At 35.8% G+C, this 22,302-nt stretch overlaps 1 protein-coding gene and 1 long non-coding RNA gene across 4 annotated transcripts in view; both read right to left on the bottom strand.

Moving 5' to 3' along the window:
- Positions 1-22,302, bottom strand: part of LOC134796812 (uncharacterized) — a 293,974-nt gene that overhangs the window by 50,268 nt on the left and 221,404 nt on the right. The gene's annotated exons all lie outside the window — the stretch shown is intronic.
- The window catches only part of LOC134796715 (inositol-trisphosphate 3-kinase B), a 200,561-nt gene that overhangs the window by 40,126 nt on the left and 138,133 nt on the right, over positions 1-22,302 (bottom strand). Inside the window, exon 1 of one of the 3 annotated variants that reach the window (XM_063768902.1) lies at positions 17,416-18,053. The exons of the other annotated variants lie outside the window; for them this stretch is intronic. Within the exon in view, the coding sequence (XP_063624972.1) occupies positions 17,416-17,907 (492 nt within the window). The 5' untranslated portion in view covers positions 17,908-18,053. Of the gene's footprint in view, positions 1-17,415; positions 18,054-22,302 lie in introns of those variants that run through there. 3 annotated transcript variants of the gene reach the window in all.

Consider the following 22,302-nt stretch of genomic DNA (forward strand, 5'->3'; position numbering starts at 1 on the left):
GTAATTAGTAAATTATTTAGTAATAAAAACGGAATTAAAAAGTTAATTTCTGAATATACTTGTATATTCTAAAGGTAAAGGTTTCTTATCTAGAGTATGTGCGGAAAGAGAAGAGTATTTTCTCTTTCCGAACAGACTCTTTACATTACATTCTTCATTAAGACTTTTTAGCAGCTATGAGCCAGAGATAAATGTTTATGTCAGTGAAAACTGTAATTTACGTGATGCATAATTTGTTTCGTTTCGCATTTTAAGTTTTAAGGTTTTATTGATTACCTATCTAAAACAATAAATACAGTATAGTGCATCAAAATCTAAATAAATACAGTATAGTATGCACGCGTCATCTAATCAAACAACGAGGTCATCAAACCGACATATCCAGCCAGTTATATCTCTATTATTAAAGTTTAAAGATTACACGCGGCCAGTCGTGCCTTTGTTTGATTCTCGGATTATCTCACTTAGATAACGCACGATGCTGTATTTGCATACATTAACAGATAAGTGGGTTATGCTACTTCAAAATAGCGTATTACAGTGTTATTACTGTAGCAGGATCTTAGATGATACAATCGGATTATGGACGCAGACAATCTTTACTGGCATTTATATTATAGTTTCGTTAAAAGAACTGCTTCGCTTAAAACTGATCTTATCAATAAGATGGAATAAAAATGGATGAAAAGACGGGTTTAGTTTAAATTTTATGTCAAATATGTTTTATTTTATGTGTATTTTATGTTTTATGTATTTTATGTTTATGTTTTATGTTATGTGTTTTTTTTATCTCTGTATTCGAATATTCCATTTGTTTTTGTATTTTTAATAAGGAACAAACACTAGTAGGTGACTAACAGTATTTTTGGTTACATCCATGGTCTAATAAAACATGGTCTTCTATTCCCAGAGTGACACGGGCCTACGTCACAATAACATTGCCACTTTATTTCAACATAACATGTTACATGGGTACATTATACTTGTGGTTAATAAGTTAAAATATATCTTTATAATATTATAATATTCATTTATATGTATTTTATCTTAAATTTTACAATAACATGTCATTTTTAATTATTCGTTCGCAATATCTTCCGATTCACGAATGAAATTTCAGACGTTCGGGTAATTCTGTTTACATTACTGGCAACACAGGATAGCGCTGTCACATTTGACAATTCGGATCTAGATAACTTCATGCCCTGACCGTCATCCTTCTCGAACGCGTGTTAATTGTTATTTCCTTCTCGCTCAGAGTCAGCAGTCGCAGTGTTTTCCAAACTTTTCACGCCGTAAGCTTGGTAATTAATGTGTAACTGTGAATTCGTTTTTCAAACGTTTGTCTTGTATAGATAAATAAAGTTTAATTTAATACATTAGATTTGTTTTATTTTACTATGTTTCTACATGAATAACTTAAAATTAATGCCGTTAAAATAATTTTCACCGTTGGTTAAAATTCTCCCACATTTTAAAGTTTGAGAACCTGTAAACAGCATGATGACGTAGGCCCGTGTCAGTTAGGTCATACGCGAATCTCGGAATAGAGTACCAGGCGGAGTATATTATTATACCATGGTTACATCGTCATTTTACACGTAACCGCTTAGAAAGTACACTGTGATTTATCACATGTCATTAAAATAAGTTATTTTCCAACTTATTTATAACAAATAAAGGATGTCCTCGCTCCAAATTATTCCAAAGTAAACATCTTAATAAGCCAATAATACATGAATAATGTAAGTAATAAGTAATACCGCTTTGTATGCCGCCATGTAAACCTGCCTAGTATTCAGATTCAGACCATGGTCTAATAAAACATGGTCTTCCATTCCCAGAGTGACACGGGCCTACGTCACAATAACATTGCCACTTTATTTCAACATAACATGTTACATGGGTACATTATACCTATGGTTAATAAGTTAAAATATTTCTTTATAATTTTATAATTTTCATTTATATGTATTTTAGCTTAAATTTTACAATAACACGTAATTTTTAATTACTCGTTAGCAATATCTTCCGATTCACGAAGGAAATTTCAGACTTTCGGGTAATTCTGTTTATACTACTGGCAACACAGGATAGCGCTGTGCACATTTGACAATTCGGATCTAGATAACTTCATGCCCTGACCGTCATCCTTGTCGAACGCGTGTTAATTGTTATTTCCTTCTCGCTCAGTGTCAGCAGTCGCAGTGTTTTCCAAACTTTTCACGTCGTAAGCTTGGTAATTAATGTGTAACTGTGAATTAGTTTTTTAAACGTTTGTCTTGTATAGATAAATAAAGTTTAATTTAATACATTAGATTTGTTTTATTTTACTATGTTTCTACATGAATAACTTAAAATTAATGCCGTTAAAATAATTTTCACCGTTGGTTAAAATTCTCCCACATTTTAAAGTTTGAGAACCTGTAAACAGCATGATGACGTAGGCGCGTGTCAGTTAGGTCATACGCGAATCTCGGAATGGAGTACCAGGCGGAGTATATTATTATACCATGATTCAGACAGAAGTTCTACTCGTATACGAAACAGCAACAGCTCGTCTTTTGTTTGTCAAGAGCTTATGTCATTTTAATAATGTCTTGTTAATTATTGTTATGCTCACTTATTTCTCTGCGATCACTGCGCTGTACTGAAAAGAAAATAAGCTGTAAGAAAGCTTTTTCTTTTCACAAAAAATACCGGCCGTTTATGTTGCCACTTGTCAGAAAAAAAAACAAAGGAACAGATTTGTCTAAAGCTATAAACTGGGCTATCGACGCTATCACAGACCCACATATTTGTATACAAGCTGAACATATAGAAGACAATAAAATGCAAAATACTATTTTTTCAAGGACTCCATTGTTTAATGATGTTTTGCTCCGATGATTCAAGCAAGAAGCGAATCGCTAAATAAATTGTTTACACCGCTAAAGAAATATTGCACTAACCAATACAAATTGAACTAATTTTTAAGGTTGGGCTGTGGAAAATTATTTGACAATATTACTTTCAACCGTAGGTAGTATATTTTAAAACATTTGTAATTTCATACTATAAAACGTGGCGAACAAAATGTTTCGTATACATTAATAACAGAATAAGTATGGGTGGACCTTTTGTCTGGATAGACAGAAGTCATTTTGGTAATGTTTAGATACAGATAGATAAATAGATAGAATACTCTTTATTGGCACACCTCAGTAAAAGATACAGCTTAAGGAAAAACAATCGATTAAAGATAGAGGCAAACAACAGCCGCTAAAGACCGATCGTTTCCAGACAACCTTATGCAATACAATACATACGGCAATGTTTAGATGCAAGTTTTAATTAGGTACCTACTTACTCGGAGTTTAGTGTGTGATTGACGATCAATTTTAACATGACTGCGACATGATTGTTTAACTTACAAACCCCTTACATAGGTACCAACCCAAGTTAATGACACCGCAACAGCCTCATCCATCTGACTAAGCATTCTTCGACCGTTTAAACGACGCCTTGAGCATTTTTTTTATCTCAATTTGAATCAGTATCTTTATTTACAATCCTAACTAACCATTTCGCACGGGCGCACCAGCTTAAATTTTATCTCGAAAGACACATGTTTGACATGATTTTGGGGGTCTAATTATAATGGAATAAAGCACTCAGTTGAAAATAGTAGTTTTTTGAATAGACAGGCGAGGCGGGACTCTTCAATCTCGTCATCGTTTTAATTTGATTCAATCCAGTTTGATATCAGTAAATCTATTTCAGTGAAAACTTCTCAGATCCAGTTTAGACAAAATCGTAATTAAAGATGTAATAAACCGGGAGTGAAGTATAGTGAAGGCTTTTTATTGAATGAAATTAGGTTTTTTATGAATATATATTATACAGGTATGTCGTCATCTAACCACATTAGGCAGATGGATTCTGCACCGAAGGCATGTTCAGAAAAAAAAAATACGTTTGATACCTATTTGTTTCCACGGTCATCAAGACCTAAGCGTAGTAAAATACAGTACAGTAGAGTCCTGTTTACTAATATTACCCGACTACGCTAGTATTTTTTACGGAACGGTACAGTAGAGTCCTGTTTACTAATATTACCCGACTACGCTAGTATTTTTTAGTACTAAATATATCGATAAGACGATAGGTAATAATGCTACTAACTATTCTCTCAATTATATTGCGAACAAAATTAAATATTTGTTGTATTATAAACTGAACTAAATAGAAACATATTATTGATACCTATTAAAGAAAAAAACCGGGCAAGTGCGAGTCGGACTCGCGCACGAAGGGTTCCGTACCATAATGCAAAAAACGGCAAAAAAAACGGTCACCCATCCAAGTACTGACCCTGCCCGACGTTGCTTAACTTCGGCCAAAAATCACGTTTGTTGTATGGGAGCCCCACTTAAATCTTTATTTTATTCTGTTTTTAGTATTTGTTGTTATAGCGGCAACAGAAATACATCATCTGGGAAAATTTCAACTGTCTAGCTATCGCGGTTCGTGAGATACAGCCTGGTGACAGACGGACGGACGTACGGACGGACGGACGGACAGCGGAGTCTTAGTAATAGGCTCCCGTTTTACCCTTTGGGTACGGAACGCTAAAAAACTGAGCAAGCTCTCCAGTAGCCGAGGCCAGTACTACTTCAGCACTTCATTATATATATAGCATTACTGTTTCAATAGAGAACCAAATAGAGAACAGATGATAATCACATCTGTTACGAAACAAAATTCAGAAGAAAAACAATGACCCTAATTTTTTACACTTTGAAAACCTGTTGGATGGGTTGTGGGTTAGATTTTACCATATTTTTTGCAGCGTGTGTAGGTATAATACATCTGTGACACGTTTAATAGCGTGCGAAACCAAGTTTCATATACGTATTATATTATAATATAACTGGCTTGTTTTTTAAAGGTGCAATCAGCTTAAGATAGTTAATCGCAGAGTCCAAATTCCACTGATCAATGTTTTTTATCCTCGTTGGTAAACTTCCTCAACGAACCGAATGAAAGGCATTAAACTTTATGGTCAGAGGTGGCCCTAGAACTTACATGATTAATATATTTTATTAGCTTTTGCGTGCGATTACTTGCATGTAGATTGTAGACCTCATTAGCACTAAATTCTAGACTATGTGAATGCTTTCTCATACCTCGAAACATAATGAACTACTTATTTACAAGCTATCACTTTAACTCTAGTTTAAAATTACCAAGAATCCGGTATCAGTTCAGTGTTTACCGCAACTTTTACGAGTGGATCGTGATATTTGTGAGAATCGTGGTCTACTTTAAATAAAAAGAGTCCTTTTGAATACAAAGTAGCAACCGTTTCTACTGTACGGTTTAAAAATTAAAAACACACTGAAATTAGAGACGCGTTTTTTAACATTCAAGTTTTAATGCGCGTTTAAGCCCTTGATAGGATGCTTATAAAGCCGGTTTTCAAACATCGTAACTATGTTGTGATAATGACGCACGTAAAACCATTCAAATCTAAAGTGACCAAAATAATAAGAAACAACCCACAATCTTCCAAATATCGCTTCTTTATTGAGCAGGTGGATGACTGCTTCCCTTACTTGGAACTGGCAGCCAATATGTTAATATATTGGTCCGCCTACTGTTAATTTGCCAGTCGAAGGAACTTTTTCCTGTAGAATGACTTCATTGATCGAACTATTATATAGTCTGTATCTTTAGGTATTTAAATAAAAGTAAAATTATTTGTACATTTTCGAGTAGTTATAGGGATAAGTTCGCCTTTGTACTTCCATTACTGTAATTTATTTTTGTAAACCTGTGTTGTGTACAATAAAGTGATTACTACTACTACTACTACTATAACAATTATTGGTTAACGCCTGGATCAGTCACTGAACGACCTGACTTTAACCTACATTATTTGATTGTGTAATGTTTTCATTTACCCTCAACTGGCTTAAGGAGCTTTATCAGGAGAGCTATCTAGAGAGCTTAAGAGCAGTAGGGTCGATTTCGTTTACTTTCATTTAAATACCTAAAGATACAGAGTATAGACACGTACGTATACCGTGTTAGTTGAGGAGATATGTTTGCCAGACATACTCTCATGTTTGTACTTGCGAAGTAATTAAAATGTTCACTGTCAGTCTGTCATAGCTGTTTATGTAATTTTTTGCAAGTACTTATAGTTTATCCCCTGATAATATACGTGACGTCCTTAGGTACGTCATTTTCTGTCATGGAGAGGTGATGTAAAACAGTCATGAAAAACGAAAAGAATACCTATAACCGGACTGTAGGAATCCCATAACCCATACTTAGTTAAACCGCAAGATTAGATATGAACGTGATATAAAATACAATAGAACGATTATAAATTAATACGCAGCTTTGTTGGTCTGCTAATTTATCTTACAAAATAAACATATTTTGAAAAAGCTTTTGGCATAATAAGTCTCATCGATTTACGTCAAGAGTGTGTGCCATTTGAAATCGGCACAATAATATTATTATGACAATAACATGTTGCAATTAATCAAACGAACATTAATTTATTTCCAGCATCCATATAGATTAGTTATCACCATCTTCACTGCGACAAGGTTCTACAAAGGTCTTGTTGTTTGTCTCTTAGAACCCGGTGTCAGTGAGACAGCGGGGTCAGGGATGTGATTCCAATTGTATGCAACGCACAAGCGAGCCAAGGGTTTAGGAAGACCAAATAAGATCGTCCTTGACTTGCGTATAGTTGTTACTAATCTCGAGGTCACTTTAGACTGGATAAACCAAGAACTAGATTCTTCAATGAGAGTAAACGATCAGGGTCTAAGCGGTCAGACGATACTGCCCAGACACGGGTTATCATTATCGTTATCGGAGACCTCTGTAGACGCCGTTATGTAATTATGTAATGCCTTTACTCACAATTAGCTGGACTGTCTCTAGACTTTGGCAAGGCACGTTTAGCTTAGTTTTATAAAGGGGCCCACTGATTACCAGTCCGCCTGCAGTCTCTGGCCTTATCGGGCGGCCTGCCGTCCTAGACCAATAACGTCCACAAACATAAGCGATTATTGCCGGCCGGCAATGGTCTGCTGCCACCTCTGCGACTACAGACGAGTCGTCAGTTTCCCACCGTACGGCCGTCCGCCGGCAATAGTCTGATATAATTTTGACAGGTCCCTACAAATTGACAGTTCGCCGGACGATATCAGCCTGTCAGTTGATCGCAAAAGGCCACACATTAACAGTTCTACTTCAGATTTTGGACTGACGGCTATTCGAACTACGGCTCGTCGATTCCGGTCAGCGTCGACAGATATCTGCCGGACAGTCCGTGGCCTGCAGTCCAATTTACACACACATTATCAGATAGCCGGCCGGTGGCCTGTTGGCCGTCATCTGCTGTCAGTCGAGAGCCTTCAGTTTCATGTTTTTCAACTAGTTTAATTTTTTCATCAAAATGGACAGTCGACGTCAAAGATAATGTTTACACTTTTGGACCTTATTCCTTTGTAATAAGGCAAAAAATGTAAACATATTTTTGACTACTATAGTGAAACCTGGTTAAAAGGGGATATTACTGCAATGTTCTGCCGCCAGAGTGCAGCACTACCGACTCAGTAAATTCATAGACTAACTTATACATACTGTGCCTTAAACTGTTTTTGACAAGGTTTCACAGACAATAAAATATGACATTGATGCATCAAGGCGGTTTGTTAACAAGGGCCTACCGGTAAACGCGAAAATCGAAATTTAGTTATCTGCCTCTTTATCGCTCGAATATGCAAGAGTGATAGAGAGATTAGATAACGAAATTTCGATTTTCTTGTTTCGCGGTAGGCCATGTGATTGACGTGACGTGTGATGTGTCAATGTGGTTTGTTTACTGTATGTGCCACAAAGGTGCCACCTACGCACTAGGTTGTTGTCGAATACAATGGCCCGCTTTTCGTATATACTTGCAAATGATTACATCGAGGATGAATGTGTCACTGAGTTTCATAGGATACTTTCCCAAAACATAAATTACCGTCCCCGCGACGTACTTTTGATGCAGGCTATGCATCTAATCGAGTCCGTTCCCGCCGAAGAAGAATTAATGATATATTAAATATATAGTAAAAACTACAAGGGTTGTGAAACTATAAGGGTTCCTATGGGGTAGTTGAATACGGAATCCTAAAAACAGGCAAACAACCTCTGTAAAATATAACGATGCGAGCGGAACACTAAATGCCTCGAGCTATCTCGGGCTTGGCCAAATTATTTATTACAAGGTATCAAACAAAAAAATCACTCGGGTAACGCCCAAGTAGACGTAATATTATGTAGAAAAGGTTTAAAAGAGTAGAATGAATATAACAAAAACATAACAGTAAAGTATTTTCATTTCTTTCAATTTGGTATACATAGATAGTACCTAAATAAGAGCCGGTGTAAGTAAAAGTATGTTGAATCCACCGCTTGCAGCTTGTGACTCCATATCCTTTTTTTGTAATAATTGTCACATATTACGAGAATTTCGGGTAGGTAATATCGCCACGCCACGCTCTGTAACTCCGAACACAGTTTGCTCCAGATATTCTCTTAACTTAAAACGGAATGAATTAATGATGTCATAATTCCGATCCCACTTGTAGCTGAAGAATTTCAAGCGTAGGTCTTATCTCTTGTCTAAGCAGGTACCTCCATACTTGCGCTAGTGTTTCTACCACGTGTCTTTATAGCGGAATCAAAACGCACAATAGCTAGTCTTTTCATTGCTTGCTGCCGTGAACGCCATCGAAGGTATACCTCCCGGCGTTGTCTTGAGAACTATTAAAATTTTAACCAGTGTTGTTATATTGGGACGCTAATTTCCCTATTTGAATCTTTCAATGTTTGCTCCTTTTTTACTCGGTTACTTACTCTTCCAGCAATCAATAATCAAGTCTGTATTTTCAAATATATAAGCCATGCAAATACTATAATAACATGTCACATTTAAAATTAATAGAGAAAAAAATAAGGTTTATGTTATAATTCTCTCTATGACATTTATTTTTGAATGACAGTAAACAACAGTTGCGAGGTAACAACATGATAAATAAAGAAAAGTCTTGACAAACTAGATACTATGCAACCTTCGCATTGTTGTATTCATGCCTTAAAATTAAAATGATGCCTATGAATCAACTATGAACTCTAACTATACTAGAATTAAAGTTGAATTTTACTAACGTACATATCTGTTTTTTTTTTACTGATTCTATTTCAATTTGACAGAAGCCCTACCGTATTTAAGGTTAATAAGGTCTACTGGCCTTAAAATTGTGTATGAAATTACAAGCAAATATCAGCGTCATAAATTAAGTATTGGATCCGTGATGTTCGAAGACAAAAAGTCGTATGCTTATTTTAGGGACTATGAACTCTTAAGTACTAGGAATAAAGTAGAATTTACTAATGCTGTAACGTGTGTCGATCGCCGGCCGGCTACCTCATGATGTGTGTTTGACTGGACTCGAGGCCACGGACTGTCCGGCGGATATCTGTCGGCGCTGACTGGAATCGTCAGGCGGCCACACACTATCGGTTCGTGTAAGTCGTCAGGCCGAAAACTGACAGAGAACTGTTTAGTGTGTGGCCTTTTGCGGTCAACTGACAGGCTGATATCGTCCGGCGGACTGGTAATCGGTGGGCCCCTTAAGGTTACAGAACGTTGTATTTAGGTCGTAATGATAGCGAACTATGACCTGTGTTTTATGTGTGCTGTGTATAAATTATCATTTTAACAAGCAGAGAATACATTAGTATGAGATAAGAAGAATCATGCAAAATACACATAAAACTTACTTTTCAGCATTTCTTCTACGTCTGTCAGAAAAATTAAATAAAAAAGACTTTAGACTGTTTTTTTTTCAAAGGCTTACGCTTACGATATATTACAAAAGCTTACATCAACCCACGCATATGTCGTCAAATACTGATGTACCTATGAACCAAAGGCAAAGTGTCGAATTAGTAAAGCAGGCTTGTTATCTATTGTTTAAGTCACTTGACGAAGATGCTAATTATGTTCTTATGGTCACTACGCCTACTTACACTAAACTTGACAGTGCCTAATGTCAGACAAGTAGGTACGTCAAAATATATAAAAACCAGAGTCAATATCATTTGCCTGTTAAATGAGCTAATTATCATACATTAGATGCGTAAAAGAAGACGTTACTTAAATCAAGGTTGAAAATATATTTATTTAAACTTTATTTATAACACAACACAAAAATAACCTTACAAATGGCGGACTTAAAATGGATTATCTGCAATTAAAATTAAGGCTCAGGCATAAAGTTAAGAACATATATAAGAACTTAGGGAATATTATAGAAGATTAATTTTAAGTTTGCTCAATTTACTACTAATTAAGGCCTGTGCACACCGGCTAGGTGTGCGTGACGTGCACGTGCGCGTGCAGCGATGTAGTATACAGATCTCTATGAGAGACGGCACACCGCTTGCGTGACGTGTGCGTGTGCGGCTCCAACATTTTAGCTCACGCGCACGTGCACGTCACGCACACGCAAGCCAGTATGCACAGGCCTTTATGGAAGTAATTTCTTAATTATAACACCCATTCTAATAAAAAATATTGTATTCGGCAGTAAGATTAGGATAATACTCTAAATTACCGTTTTACTGTCACCGATTCCAGAAACGTTCCTAATTAACTGCCTGCCTTTAATTTGACTAACTGTTTCTGTCATTAGAAAGACGTCACTAGTCGCCTATTAAAATACTATTACCAAATGTAATCTTACAAAACCGAGTAGCAGCTAGAAACCTTATTATTTTTAATACTAGCTTGGTGCATGGGACCGCCGTTATGTCAGCACAATTTAACGTTCAATACAAACCATACTTATAAATCGTATTAAGAAGGCTACTGCCATGCATATCAAGTTACTATGTGAGCAAAGGTAAACATAATTATAACTACATGCAATCCTTATGTATGAGGATTTTGTCATTTTTTTTCTTACTTGTATAACCTCTATTTCAGTATAATTTATGTATATCGTAGTATTTTTCTTAAAAAAACGCTTCAACATATTTACAGAGTGGCCCAAAAATAAGTTGACAAAGAATTTTTAGTAACATTTTTCTTGCTTACACGTCTTTAACTAAGTGTCATCAAACGTTAAAACTACAATCATTTAACTAAAATATATCGTATTATCTTGAAAATATTCTCTTAGTTTTTTATTATACTTATATTTAATATACTTATACTTATATATATTTTAATACTTATATTTAATATATAATGGATTATTGTCTACCCGTGTTTAATTTCTATTTAAAGACGGTACGCATGCGTACTGCACAATGACACAATGACGTGAGTGCGTGAAAGCAAATAGAGGTTATTGGCACAACAGGCGACCCGGTAACGGTGCGTGTAATGCCTGTGCGCAGCTTAAGCTACTGATTGATTTTTGCACACAAAAATATTACAATAAACCTTTAATACGATTTCCCACGTAGTACGGCATTTTATGACTGTCATACACGTCATACACGACATGCTTTCCCTCCTACAACGCTTTTAGTCGTAATTGTCGTAACGTAAGGTATGTATGAGACCTTTTTGCCTAAAAATAAATGTAGTTAATTCATTAATGCATCAAATCGTTGGAAGGAAACACAAAAAATATTCATAAGTATTTTTATTTTTAGACATGTTAATTAGAGTAAATTATGTAATTATTTTTAAAGCAAATTATTAATTAATTACGTCAGGGGAAATTACCATTTTACGAACGTAATCATTAGCTTTCAATTCGCGACCAATATAGCACGGAGTGTGTAGCCAACCTTACTTGCCGACATGACACCCATCACAGTGAAAGCGATTATCGATCAAGTAAGTCGATAAATCGATATCGATAAAGGGCCGGAACGACACACGCAAAAAGCGATTCAATGAAACTATATCGTGTTAAGTGTAATTTATATTACTGACGGGGCCTGATCTATGGGAACATCGGTGACTTTTTGCTTTTCATGTTGCTGGAGGACTTTCTTGTTAACAGAATGCTTGCGAAAACTGAGTGGAATTTGGTTGTAACCAATAACCACTTTATGTCTTTAAGCGTTTAATGTTTACAAACACAAAAGTATTAAAAAAAAATCTGTTTATTTCATAAAAAAAGCATGCATATTTACAAACTTAACTACTAATCTTAAATTAAAACGCTTGATTTGGAATGTCTGCATTATCAACGTTTATAAACGTAAGTATTAAGTATTTATTGGAAATGACAGTGATGTAAAACGCTACCTTAAACTATGAGAATATATAATCTTTACTTGCCTAGGCTAGACCTTACGTCGTCATCAGCATCCAGTATTTTCCCCACTAATATTATGAAAAGTTGAACTTAATAACCAATAATTAGGACTTCAAAATCATTAGGATTAATATAGTAGGGCATGACGATGCGTTTGATATTTTATGTTTACTGTGTTTACAATCAAAGTAAGTGTGACGTGTGTAAACTTACGAGTGTGCACTGTGTTTTGTTAATTAAAGTAATCTTTGAGAATCATTTGCTGTCACGTTCCTTACATTCGTATTTCGTTATCAGGTGAGACTAAATATGAGATTAACGGTGGTCCATGTAAACTGAAAAAAAAAAGAGCTTTATTTTGCTACTTTTTAGGGTTCCATACCTCAAAAGGAAAAAACGAAACCCTTATAGGATCACTCGTGCGTCTGTCTGTCTGTCCGACCATCCCCCCCCCCCCCCCCTTATCACCGAAACTACTGGGTCTACATTTTTTTTAAATACACAGATTAGTTCTTCACCTCTAGATGACAAGAAAACCTGTTCATTACTTCGATTTTGATCCGACCCCTATGGGTTTCACATTACGTTTCACTTAAAAAACACATTGTTAAAAATTGTGTAATATACGGAACCCTTGGAACGCAAGTCCGACTCGCACTTGGCTGATTTTTTAAAGTATCTGCGGCCGAGCCAAGGTGCAAACGCTTGCGCTTCGCCATCGAATCGCTTTGTGTCTCTCTATCACTATTCCATATTAATGTGAGTGACAGTTGCGTTTCGCTCGCTAAGGAGCGTTAGCGATTGGCATGTTGTTTACGGAGCCTGATGACTTAAACCAGATTGCATCACTAAAATATTCTTCATTTTATCGCTCCGATATTATTACGTCGTCAAGATGTTGCAGTAAAGATATCGGGCACATAATTAGAGTATCTATAGTAACAACTTTGTTTTTGTGAAGTGCGTGGGTGTTTTGTTAGTAGTTGTTATCACCATAGTCACTCTAGTCAGTCTGGCCATTTTAAGCAAATAGTCCAGTTCGATAGACGGTGGATAGAAATATTGTTAGTAAGTGCTGATCACGGTTGTCGGTTAGGTGTCAACTTAAAATAGGTAGGTACTGCTTTGCATCAGATCGCAATGATCTAAATGTACTATTTTGTGTGAATGGCGCGACCAAACATAAACGTTGCCCAATTAAAACTCGCCGAATGACCTTTACTAATAACTGGTAGATGAACTTGTTAATTTAAACAAACGAATGACGTCAGAGAACGTGCCCATTGACACTGCGTAGGATTATATTGTTCTTCATCATATAGAAGAAACAAAGTTTAGATACAGATTCTGTAATAATTTTTAGTTCTTATGTTATGCCAATGTACACCATATTTAAAATAAATATAACATCAATATCATACTTAATTTTTGTGTTTGCTTGAAAAGTTATTATATATTTTTTTTTAGCTCTTGATTTTTTTTAATGCAGTAAAACCAAGTTACCTAAGTGATACATTCATTGAATGGAACGCCAATAAAAATAACAACAGCGACTTTCATAAAGCTCATTAGCATAACTAAAGGTGTGGTACCTACCCTTAATTTACACAAAAAGGGAAAAGTCACATACTGAGAGTATGATGTTTTTACTTAATTTCACTGATCAAACTATCTTGATCGACCTCTCTTATAATGTTGACTAAGTATAAAGAATTGCTCTCTCTTCATGGTAACAATACCTATGATAAACGAATTGACTATACCGGCAAAAACTTCAGTAAACAAAGGCATAAATTATATGCTTAAAATCACTAGTGTAGCCAAAGTAAAACCTTCGTAAAGGTAAAGGCAATAAATATCACATAACAATCAATCAAAAAAAAGGCAGAAAGAGCACCTTGGCAAGGTGAACCACCTCGTGTTATAAACACAATAACTGCATGTCCACGTGACCGTAACTTATCTAGTTTTACAAATCATCTAATTATGATGATACCGATTTGCTACCTATCCCATGTAACGTCAGAACGTTCAAGGATAACGGCTCAAATATAAACTAATAACAAGTCTACGCGTATCATACTGATCATATGAACCATACAATTACATATCATTATGCCAATATATCATCATAATGTGAAATTAATTTACAGGAGATACGATTCCACCTTTTTATCCAAGTCTTTTTATTTTATATCGACTTGATTTCTAATAAGTCGGATCATTTGTTGTTTTGATAATCTCAAAAAAAAACACTGAATTTATTAAAGAAACAAACTTGTTTTTGTGTGTAAAATCAAAATTAACGCTGTGTTTTTGTTTTTTGTTTAACCATACAATTACATATCATTATGCCAATATATCATCATAATGTTAAATTAATTTACAGGAGATACGATTCCACCTTTTTGTCCAAGTCTTTTTATTTTATATCGACTTGATTTCTAATAAGTCGTATCATTTGTTGTTTTGATAATCTCAAAAAAAAACACTGAATTTATTAAAGAAACAAACTTGTTTTTGTGTGTAAAATCAAAATTAACGCTGTGTTTTTGTTTTTCGCAAGGATATTTTTATAGTACGTCAAGAATATTAAAACATATTTATACCGGATCTATAACGAATTTATTTTAATACCTGTATTTCAGACGTTTCGACACAGGTTTCACTGGTTGTGGTCGCGGATAACTTAATTCCAAGCAAAATGTCAAAACAGATATTTTTGTAATAATTACAAAAGTCTAAATATGTCCGGTATAATTATAGAATAAATAAGACAAAATTTTAATATGTGTAAATTTTTATATGTTTTGATATGTGATCAAAATACGTAAGTTTCAAATTTTACGTCAAGGATATTTGACAAACACGCATAAATACTAACTGCCTTCCTTATACATAGGTATCTATTTTGTTGCATGGGCCTTACGTATACACCAACAAGAAATTGTAGAAATTAAAAAGTGGGAACATTGTAGTTTCGTACCTTTCAAATCAATCTAAGAAAACGGGACGACACTACGATGTTGCCACTTTTTAATTTCTACAATTTCTTGTCGGCCTATACCTAGCTCCGGATCTGAGGATGGGGATCAAAAATATAAGAAGCTTATTCCACGGCCATAGATTTAGCGGAAGGAAATCGATTAAATATTTTAATGCGTAAAACCTGTCAGTTGAAATCCACAATAATTCACTGTGTGAATCTAAACTGACAATGCAAATTGATACGGTTTTACCTCGAAACTCAGGGTTGGATTGCTCAACTGTTAGAATCAATCGGAATTTTAACTAAGCGCATTCATTCAATCGAACCTTGAGCCTGATAAGAACCTGAAATAACATTTAGACTAAACAATACTTAAATACCAATGTTACGAACCTAATGTTCTTATGATAAATGAAAAGTATAAACCCACAAAACAGTCGTATATATTATATATTATATACGACTGTTTTGTGGGTTCATACGTTATATACTATATAACATAGTAAAGCAGAATTTTGGACGTTTAACTTGGGTCATTTGTTGGGTGATGTAATTAGAATATCTCTTATTCAGCCTATAGGTACCTATACGTCCCACTGATGGCTGGCGCACGCCTCCTATCATGCGCGAGATACTTAAACTTAAAAGTAACTTTAATATTAATACAATGTATTACGAAAACAAGCTTAAACCCATAATCTAATTAAACCATTATAAAGACAAGTAACGTATGAAATCGAATGTAGGTAAAATATTTATCAAACTCTGCGTAGGTCAGATAAACTTCTCACAAAATCCCTAACGCTCCAAGAACTCCAAATTAAATTAACCCTTTTTGAAGCTTAAACTCTCCATACTAATAAGACTCAAAATTGGAGCTTCATTACTAATCCTATAAAAACCCTTATCTAAAACCAACGAGCTGTCTGTCCGTCTGTCACAACTAGTAAACCGATTGAGTTGTAATATCGTATCGCAGCCCTACTTTATAAATTTTATAATTAATCAAGCAGACTCATAAACGTCGGACGTCTTTTCAACACGCCGCTATTCATTTATGTATACTGCTTCAATGGTCTAATCTTTTAACAAATAGAAAAAAAACTGTATTCTTGTATAGCTAGAGCCGATATTAGGATGCAACTAAAGTTAAACCTACTCTGTACAATTAACTAGTTACCTAGTTTACCAAGTTATAGTATACAGAACATAATACCTACTGGTTTATTCATTGTACCTACCTTTACCTATCTAGTTAGTGTAACATTGATGACCCAGACTCTTGATAGATTCAATTTCAAACTCGTTTATTAATTAAAAATAGTCGTCTTATATAGGTATCTATTAATTTCAACTGCGGACAGAAAGTAAATCTCGTTGGCGAAATTTTAAAGATCTTGTCTGACCTTCATTTTTGTCATTGGTTTTCACTTTCACCTTGAATCTATTACGACATATCAAACGAAAGTCATCTTAACAATGAATATTAAATCATAGATGCAAAAAAAACAATTGCAAAAACTTACACAAAACTAACTCTAAGTATACGTTCACATCAAGTAAACTCAAAGAGATATTAAATAATAAATATGACAACTTTAACTTTACATCTAAAAATTGGATAGTTCATACCCAAAAGCATATCTAAAATGAATTAAATACGCTTCTCCTGACGTATTTACATAGTATTAGTTTCGGCGGGTATGGACATTTTGTATTCTCTTACGCAGCCGAAATTAGCATTTGAATGGCTGACGTTAATTATCCATTCTTTTGCATGACGCACGCCATTTGCAGGTTTTCGATATATTTAATACTTGTCACAATAACTTCGTTTAATTCACATTCGACTTTTGCTAAATATAAATAGTGGTTCGGGTAGGTATTCGAATTGATTAGTAACGGAATTAATTATGAGGAGAATAATTTCGGATTAGTTTTTTCCTTGCTTTTAAGTAGTTATTCAAACACGCGTCCTTCATGTTATATTTGGACTAATACAGTCATTACAATCGAGCTTTTTATTATTAAATATATTTGTAACGTCTTTTTCCTACATTGATAATAAATATTTGTTACAGCATTTACCTTCTGTGGCGGCGGTGGTTCGGGCACATCAGAATCCCACTCGGAGCTAAGATCGTCACTGGAAGCTTCGGCGTAGTCTTCAGACCAGGGCACTTCCAGGAGAGACCGCTTCATCTGGTCGTAGCCAGGAGACAGCGTCTCCGGACCATATCCTGGAGGCAAGGGGCTGGAAGCCCGGCAATCCTCGCAGTTACACGGCTTAAGCCCAAAGGACTCTTTAGGGCAGTCATCGTTCACGTCAGTTTTAGAGTTCCGTCTAGCGTCACGCTTTCTAGCACTGCGCGGCGACAGTCTGTTGTTGCACTGTGGCGGTATGTAGTACCTCGACGGCTCCGAGGATCTCCTCCCGTTATCCGGAGTTTCGATCTTCACGGGGGTGAGCAACGATATCTTCTTTGCCAGCGGCTGCCGCTCCTCGCTCGTCTCCTGGTCGTCCATGGTGTAGCGAATGATGGGTATGGTGAACGTGAACTGTTCCGTACACTCGGGCATTATGCTAGCACTTCACTGATTTTCGAATTGGGCACGACATTTTAGACACTGGATCGTCACTGTTTTTGCGCGTAGCGGGACGGCGAGCGGCGCGGGCGGCGGCGACGAGCGCGGTGTAGAGACTGCGCGAGAGTGCTTACTTTACTACAACTTTAGCTTTGAAGACACGCGCTGATATCTGTATAGTTTAAAAGACAGACGGCCAAAGGTAAATTAATTGTAATCGCAGTCAATTAACTAGGAATACTTGCTACCATTAACTAAAAATAAACAAATTGTAACCAGTATTCCTGTGCGAGACAATGACGACATGCGCTGTTTACGTCAGTAGTCGTTGTGATAATGAGACCTAGTTTTCCTTTACTTTATCCCGGTTAGTTCAGTGGACAATTAAGTACATTATATATGCGAAATGAGACAGTAAACAAAGTAGTTTTCCACTCTGTGTATGACAAGGTTCTACTAGTGGTCAATTGTCTCCTACACTTACAAACTTACATAGGTACCTGCCTCCTTATAAGTTGTACATACCTAGAGTTCATAGGTACAATATAAATTTTATTTTATTTATTATTTTTTATAAATATCCAGAACAGACAATACCACTATTGAATTGACAGTAGACTCTAAGTATAGGAAAACATGTACAAGTAATTAGCGCTAGCCGCGCATTTGGCATATACCTATATAATAAATGTTCTTCTAAACTTTACTGCAAATTTTTAAAGTACATATTACATAACATGTGACTGACCTTCTAGAATAATATCTGAAGTCCAATTAACTTAACACTGCTCTAATAATTTGTCGCAATAGGAGGTATAGGAGTAACAAAGATGAAGTTTTTCTGACGTTTTCCCGAGGGTCTACCTACAATAAGAGATTCTTCAAAAAAAAGAGTGAAGGTACAGGTTTTAAAAGGGTCGACATCGCGAATGTTACACCTCTGTAGTTGCAGGCGTCCATAGGCTACGGTGACTGTTTACCATCAGGCGGGCTGTATACTCGTTTGCCACCAACATAGTATTAAAAAAAGAATATCGAGAACATAATGCTAATTTACAACTTGTAACTCTGTTTACATCCATGTTTCGTGTTTATAAATAATTTGATAGCCGTACGTCATAGATATTAATTAGATTCTAATTATTAGAACAACATCTTCGTATTTAGCAATTTAAATTATACTCTAACCAGTCTAATCTTTATTCCTCCTCATCGTTTTCGATGTCGGCGACCCTAAATGAACATTATAGACGTTGTCTAGCGTGAGCCCTAATGTGGCTGCTGGCCAGGCCGAACTTGCTCTAAAGCCGACCACTGACTAACAGGCCGCTGGACGATATCGGCCTGTCAGTTAGAACAAAAATTCGACAGCTCCGAACAACTGACCGGCCGATATCGTCCGGCGGACTGTTAGTCAGTGGTCGGCTTAACCTACAAATCTTCTAAATGAACTATAATTATCTTGTGTTTAGTGCTATTATATTAACCGTAATCCCAACACGCATGCCTGCGTTAAACTACATTGTTCCCAGCCTATTTAACAACAGACATAATATGTGTACGCTTTCTGGGTTACAAACATATTTGTACATTTTAGGGTTTTGTAAGTTCGGAGTTTTCATTACCTACAAGTTTCCTAATTTTTGCTTTTTCCTTAAGTAGGTTATGATGCCGCGTAGGATGGATGCCGCGCAAAGCCTGAATTAATAATCTGAGTTTTGTGCCGGATAAAACACCTCCAGCTTGGAAATGAACGTCACTCTAATGCTAAAGCCGCTTTTTACATAGGTTGCATATTATTGTTGTTATATCATTCTAAATTCAAACAAAATCAATGTGTCGTTATGTGAAATAATAAAACTACACAAACCATTTAGTAAACAAAACTAGAATAGGACGACCGGTCTGGCCTAGTGGGTATTAGTGACCCTGCCTGTGAAGCCGATGGTCCTGGGTTCGAATCCCAGTAAGGGCATTTATTTGTGTGATGACACAGATATTTGTTCCTGAGTCATGGTTGTTTTCTATGTATTTAAGTATTTATATATTAAATATATCGTTGTCTGAGTACCCTCAACACAAGCCTTCTTGAGCTTACTGGGGGACTTGGTCAATCTGTGTAAGAATGTCCTATAATATTTATTTATTTATTAATATTTAATTTAAAAAAATCCTGAAATTAAGTTTCTGAGCAGAGTCCAAGGAACGTGCGCAGAACCTGAAAAGCAGAAAACTGCGCTCCCACTTGCCCGTGTTTTAACCATCTGTGTTTTTATTGACTTTTATTGGAGTTACTCACCGCCGCTGCAGTTTTACGGGTTCGTTAACCATAATTTTGTTAATGTTCTATATATGATTCACGTTCTTTGATCCCGCGTGCCTTAGAAATGACGAATTACAAAACTAAAAAACAAAGTCCTTTGTAAGTTTTTCAAGTTTTTAGCAGGTTAACAATAATGGCAATGCAAATTGGTACCTAATTCTACCGCTGACTGTATTTGCAGCTTGGACACACTGCCTGTTTAAATACAATTGTCCTACGGACAGTTTTATCTCAAACCAAAATAAACATCATTTACCAGACGACATTGTTAACAATATAAACAAAATCCAGTAGGTAAGCATTGTGTTAAACAAAGAAGGCAATATAAATGAATCATTACTAACCTATATGTAATGTTTGAATTGACAAATGCTGTGCTTATTGAACAAGTCAATTTCCGTTTAATTGTTGTTGTAGTTCAATTTCAATAACACAAACACAATGATAAAAACAAAAAAATACATAAAAGTAGTATCGAAATCAGACATATCATGGTCGCGAATTATATCTTAAGATTAAACATACCCTAATTAATATAGACAATTGGACATGTAAATAATAAGTTGATGTACATTTTCATGATTTATACAATCTGTCCACGAAGAGATTCCAGTCGATTATTCTTTGATGAAAGCAGAATTACAATAAGAACACGTAATTAGACACTGTTACAAGTCTTCGTTTGTGTGTACGTACCCCTATAGGCCCCGTGCAGGAACTATAGGGGGCAGCATAGGAGCCGTCAGATTTTTGGCGCGAAGCGTAAATGTATCGTTAATGCTTCCGATGTAGCCCACAAGATGGCAGACCCTCCAACGCGCACGGTCCCTATACAAGGGGCCCACTGATTAACAGTCCGCCGAACGGTATCGGCCTGTCAGTTGTTCGGAACTGCCAAAATTTTGTTCTAACTGACAGGCCGATACCGTCCGGCGGACTGTTAATCAGTGGGCCCCTAAGTAGTAGTTACAATATGGACACACCCAAACGAACTCAAACTCCATTTAATCTTGGCTTAATAAGCCTATAACCGACACTTTGTTAGTAATCATACAGGATCTCTAGTCATTTTGTAATTATGATTTGGTTCAAGGACCTTTTAAATCATTGCCTATCCGATCTTTATGCATACATAATTATACTTTGTAAGTGCCATCAATTACAGCGAAGCACTGGAAACAACACATACTTAAGTTATTTTTCTTTCTTCTAATATTTGTCTTATTCAGGTTATTCCTAATTTTATTTAAGTGAAAAATTGTATAGAGTCGGTCTAAGAAAAGTCTGCAGCGGATTTGATAGCCCACGCAGTGCAAGTGTTATTTTAAACGTCAAACTTCTATGAAATTATGACGTACTTATAAATAAAACTTGCACTGCGTGGGCTATCAAATCCGCTGCAGACTTTTCTTGGTCCGACTCTACCTACTTTTCGCAGGTTTAAACATGTTACTTCTGGGCCCGCTCAATATTACCCGCACATCCAAAGTTAATTAAATTGAATGTACCCACTTACTGTTTCGATTTTAAATCTATTAATTATTTTGCAACCGACAGTATAATATAAGCTGGAGCACATCGACCACAAATATGTAGACATACAGCTTTCCGGCAACTATCGTCATAGGTAACAATCATGAATCTTCATTAATACCTAACAGATGTATCTATTGTGACGCGATGGGATTTTCGGGACGAAGAATTCCAGTCTTGTCACCTGTCTGTGTTGTGGACGTCAGCTGAGCCTATTTATGAATTTCGTCAGTCCGTTTTCTTTATTGAGTTGGTTGGAGTTGTATTGATGTGTTTACATTTTTTTATGTTATGTACGTAATATTTAATAAATCGTTTTTTGAAAATAGCTCCAACAATATAAAGCTCTTATTTAGTCAGGGGAAAGTTTCCAGAGTTTCCAAGCCCTTTCAAAAATGATGAAGCGAATTTTAAAGGATTCAAAATTAATTTTAGGTACCTAATTTCATCATCAGATATCGACGTCGGTCACCCACACATTGACATTAAATTACACGATCAGACATGCTTAGATAAACATTTAGCATAGGCAT

Source organism: Cydia splendana, chromosome 14, assembly GCF_910591565.1.
Source record: "Cydia splendana chromosome 14, ilCydSple1.2, whole genome shotgun sequence".
Lineage (NCBI taxonomy): Eukaryota > Metazoa > Arthropoda > Insecta > Lepidoptera > Tortricidae > Cydia > Cydia splendana.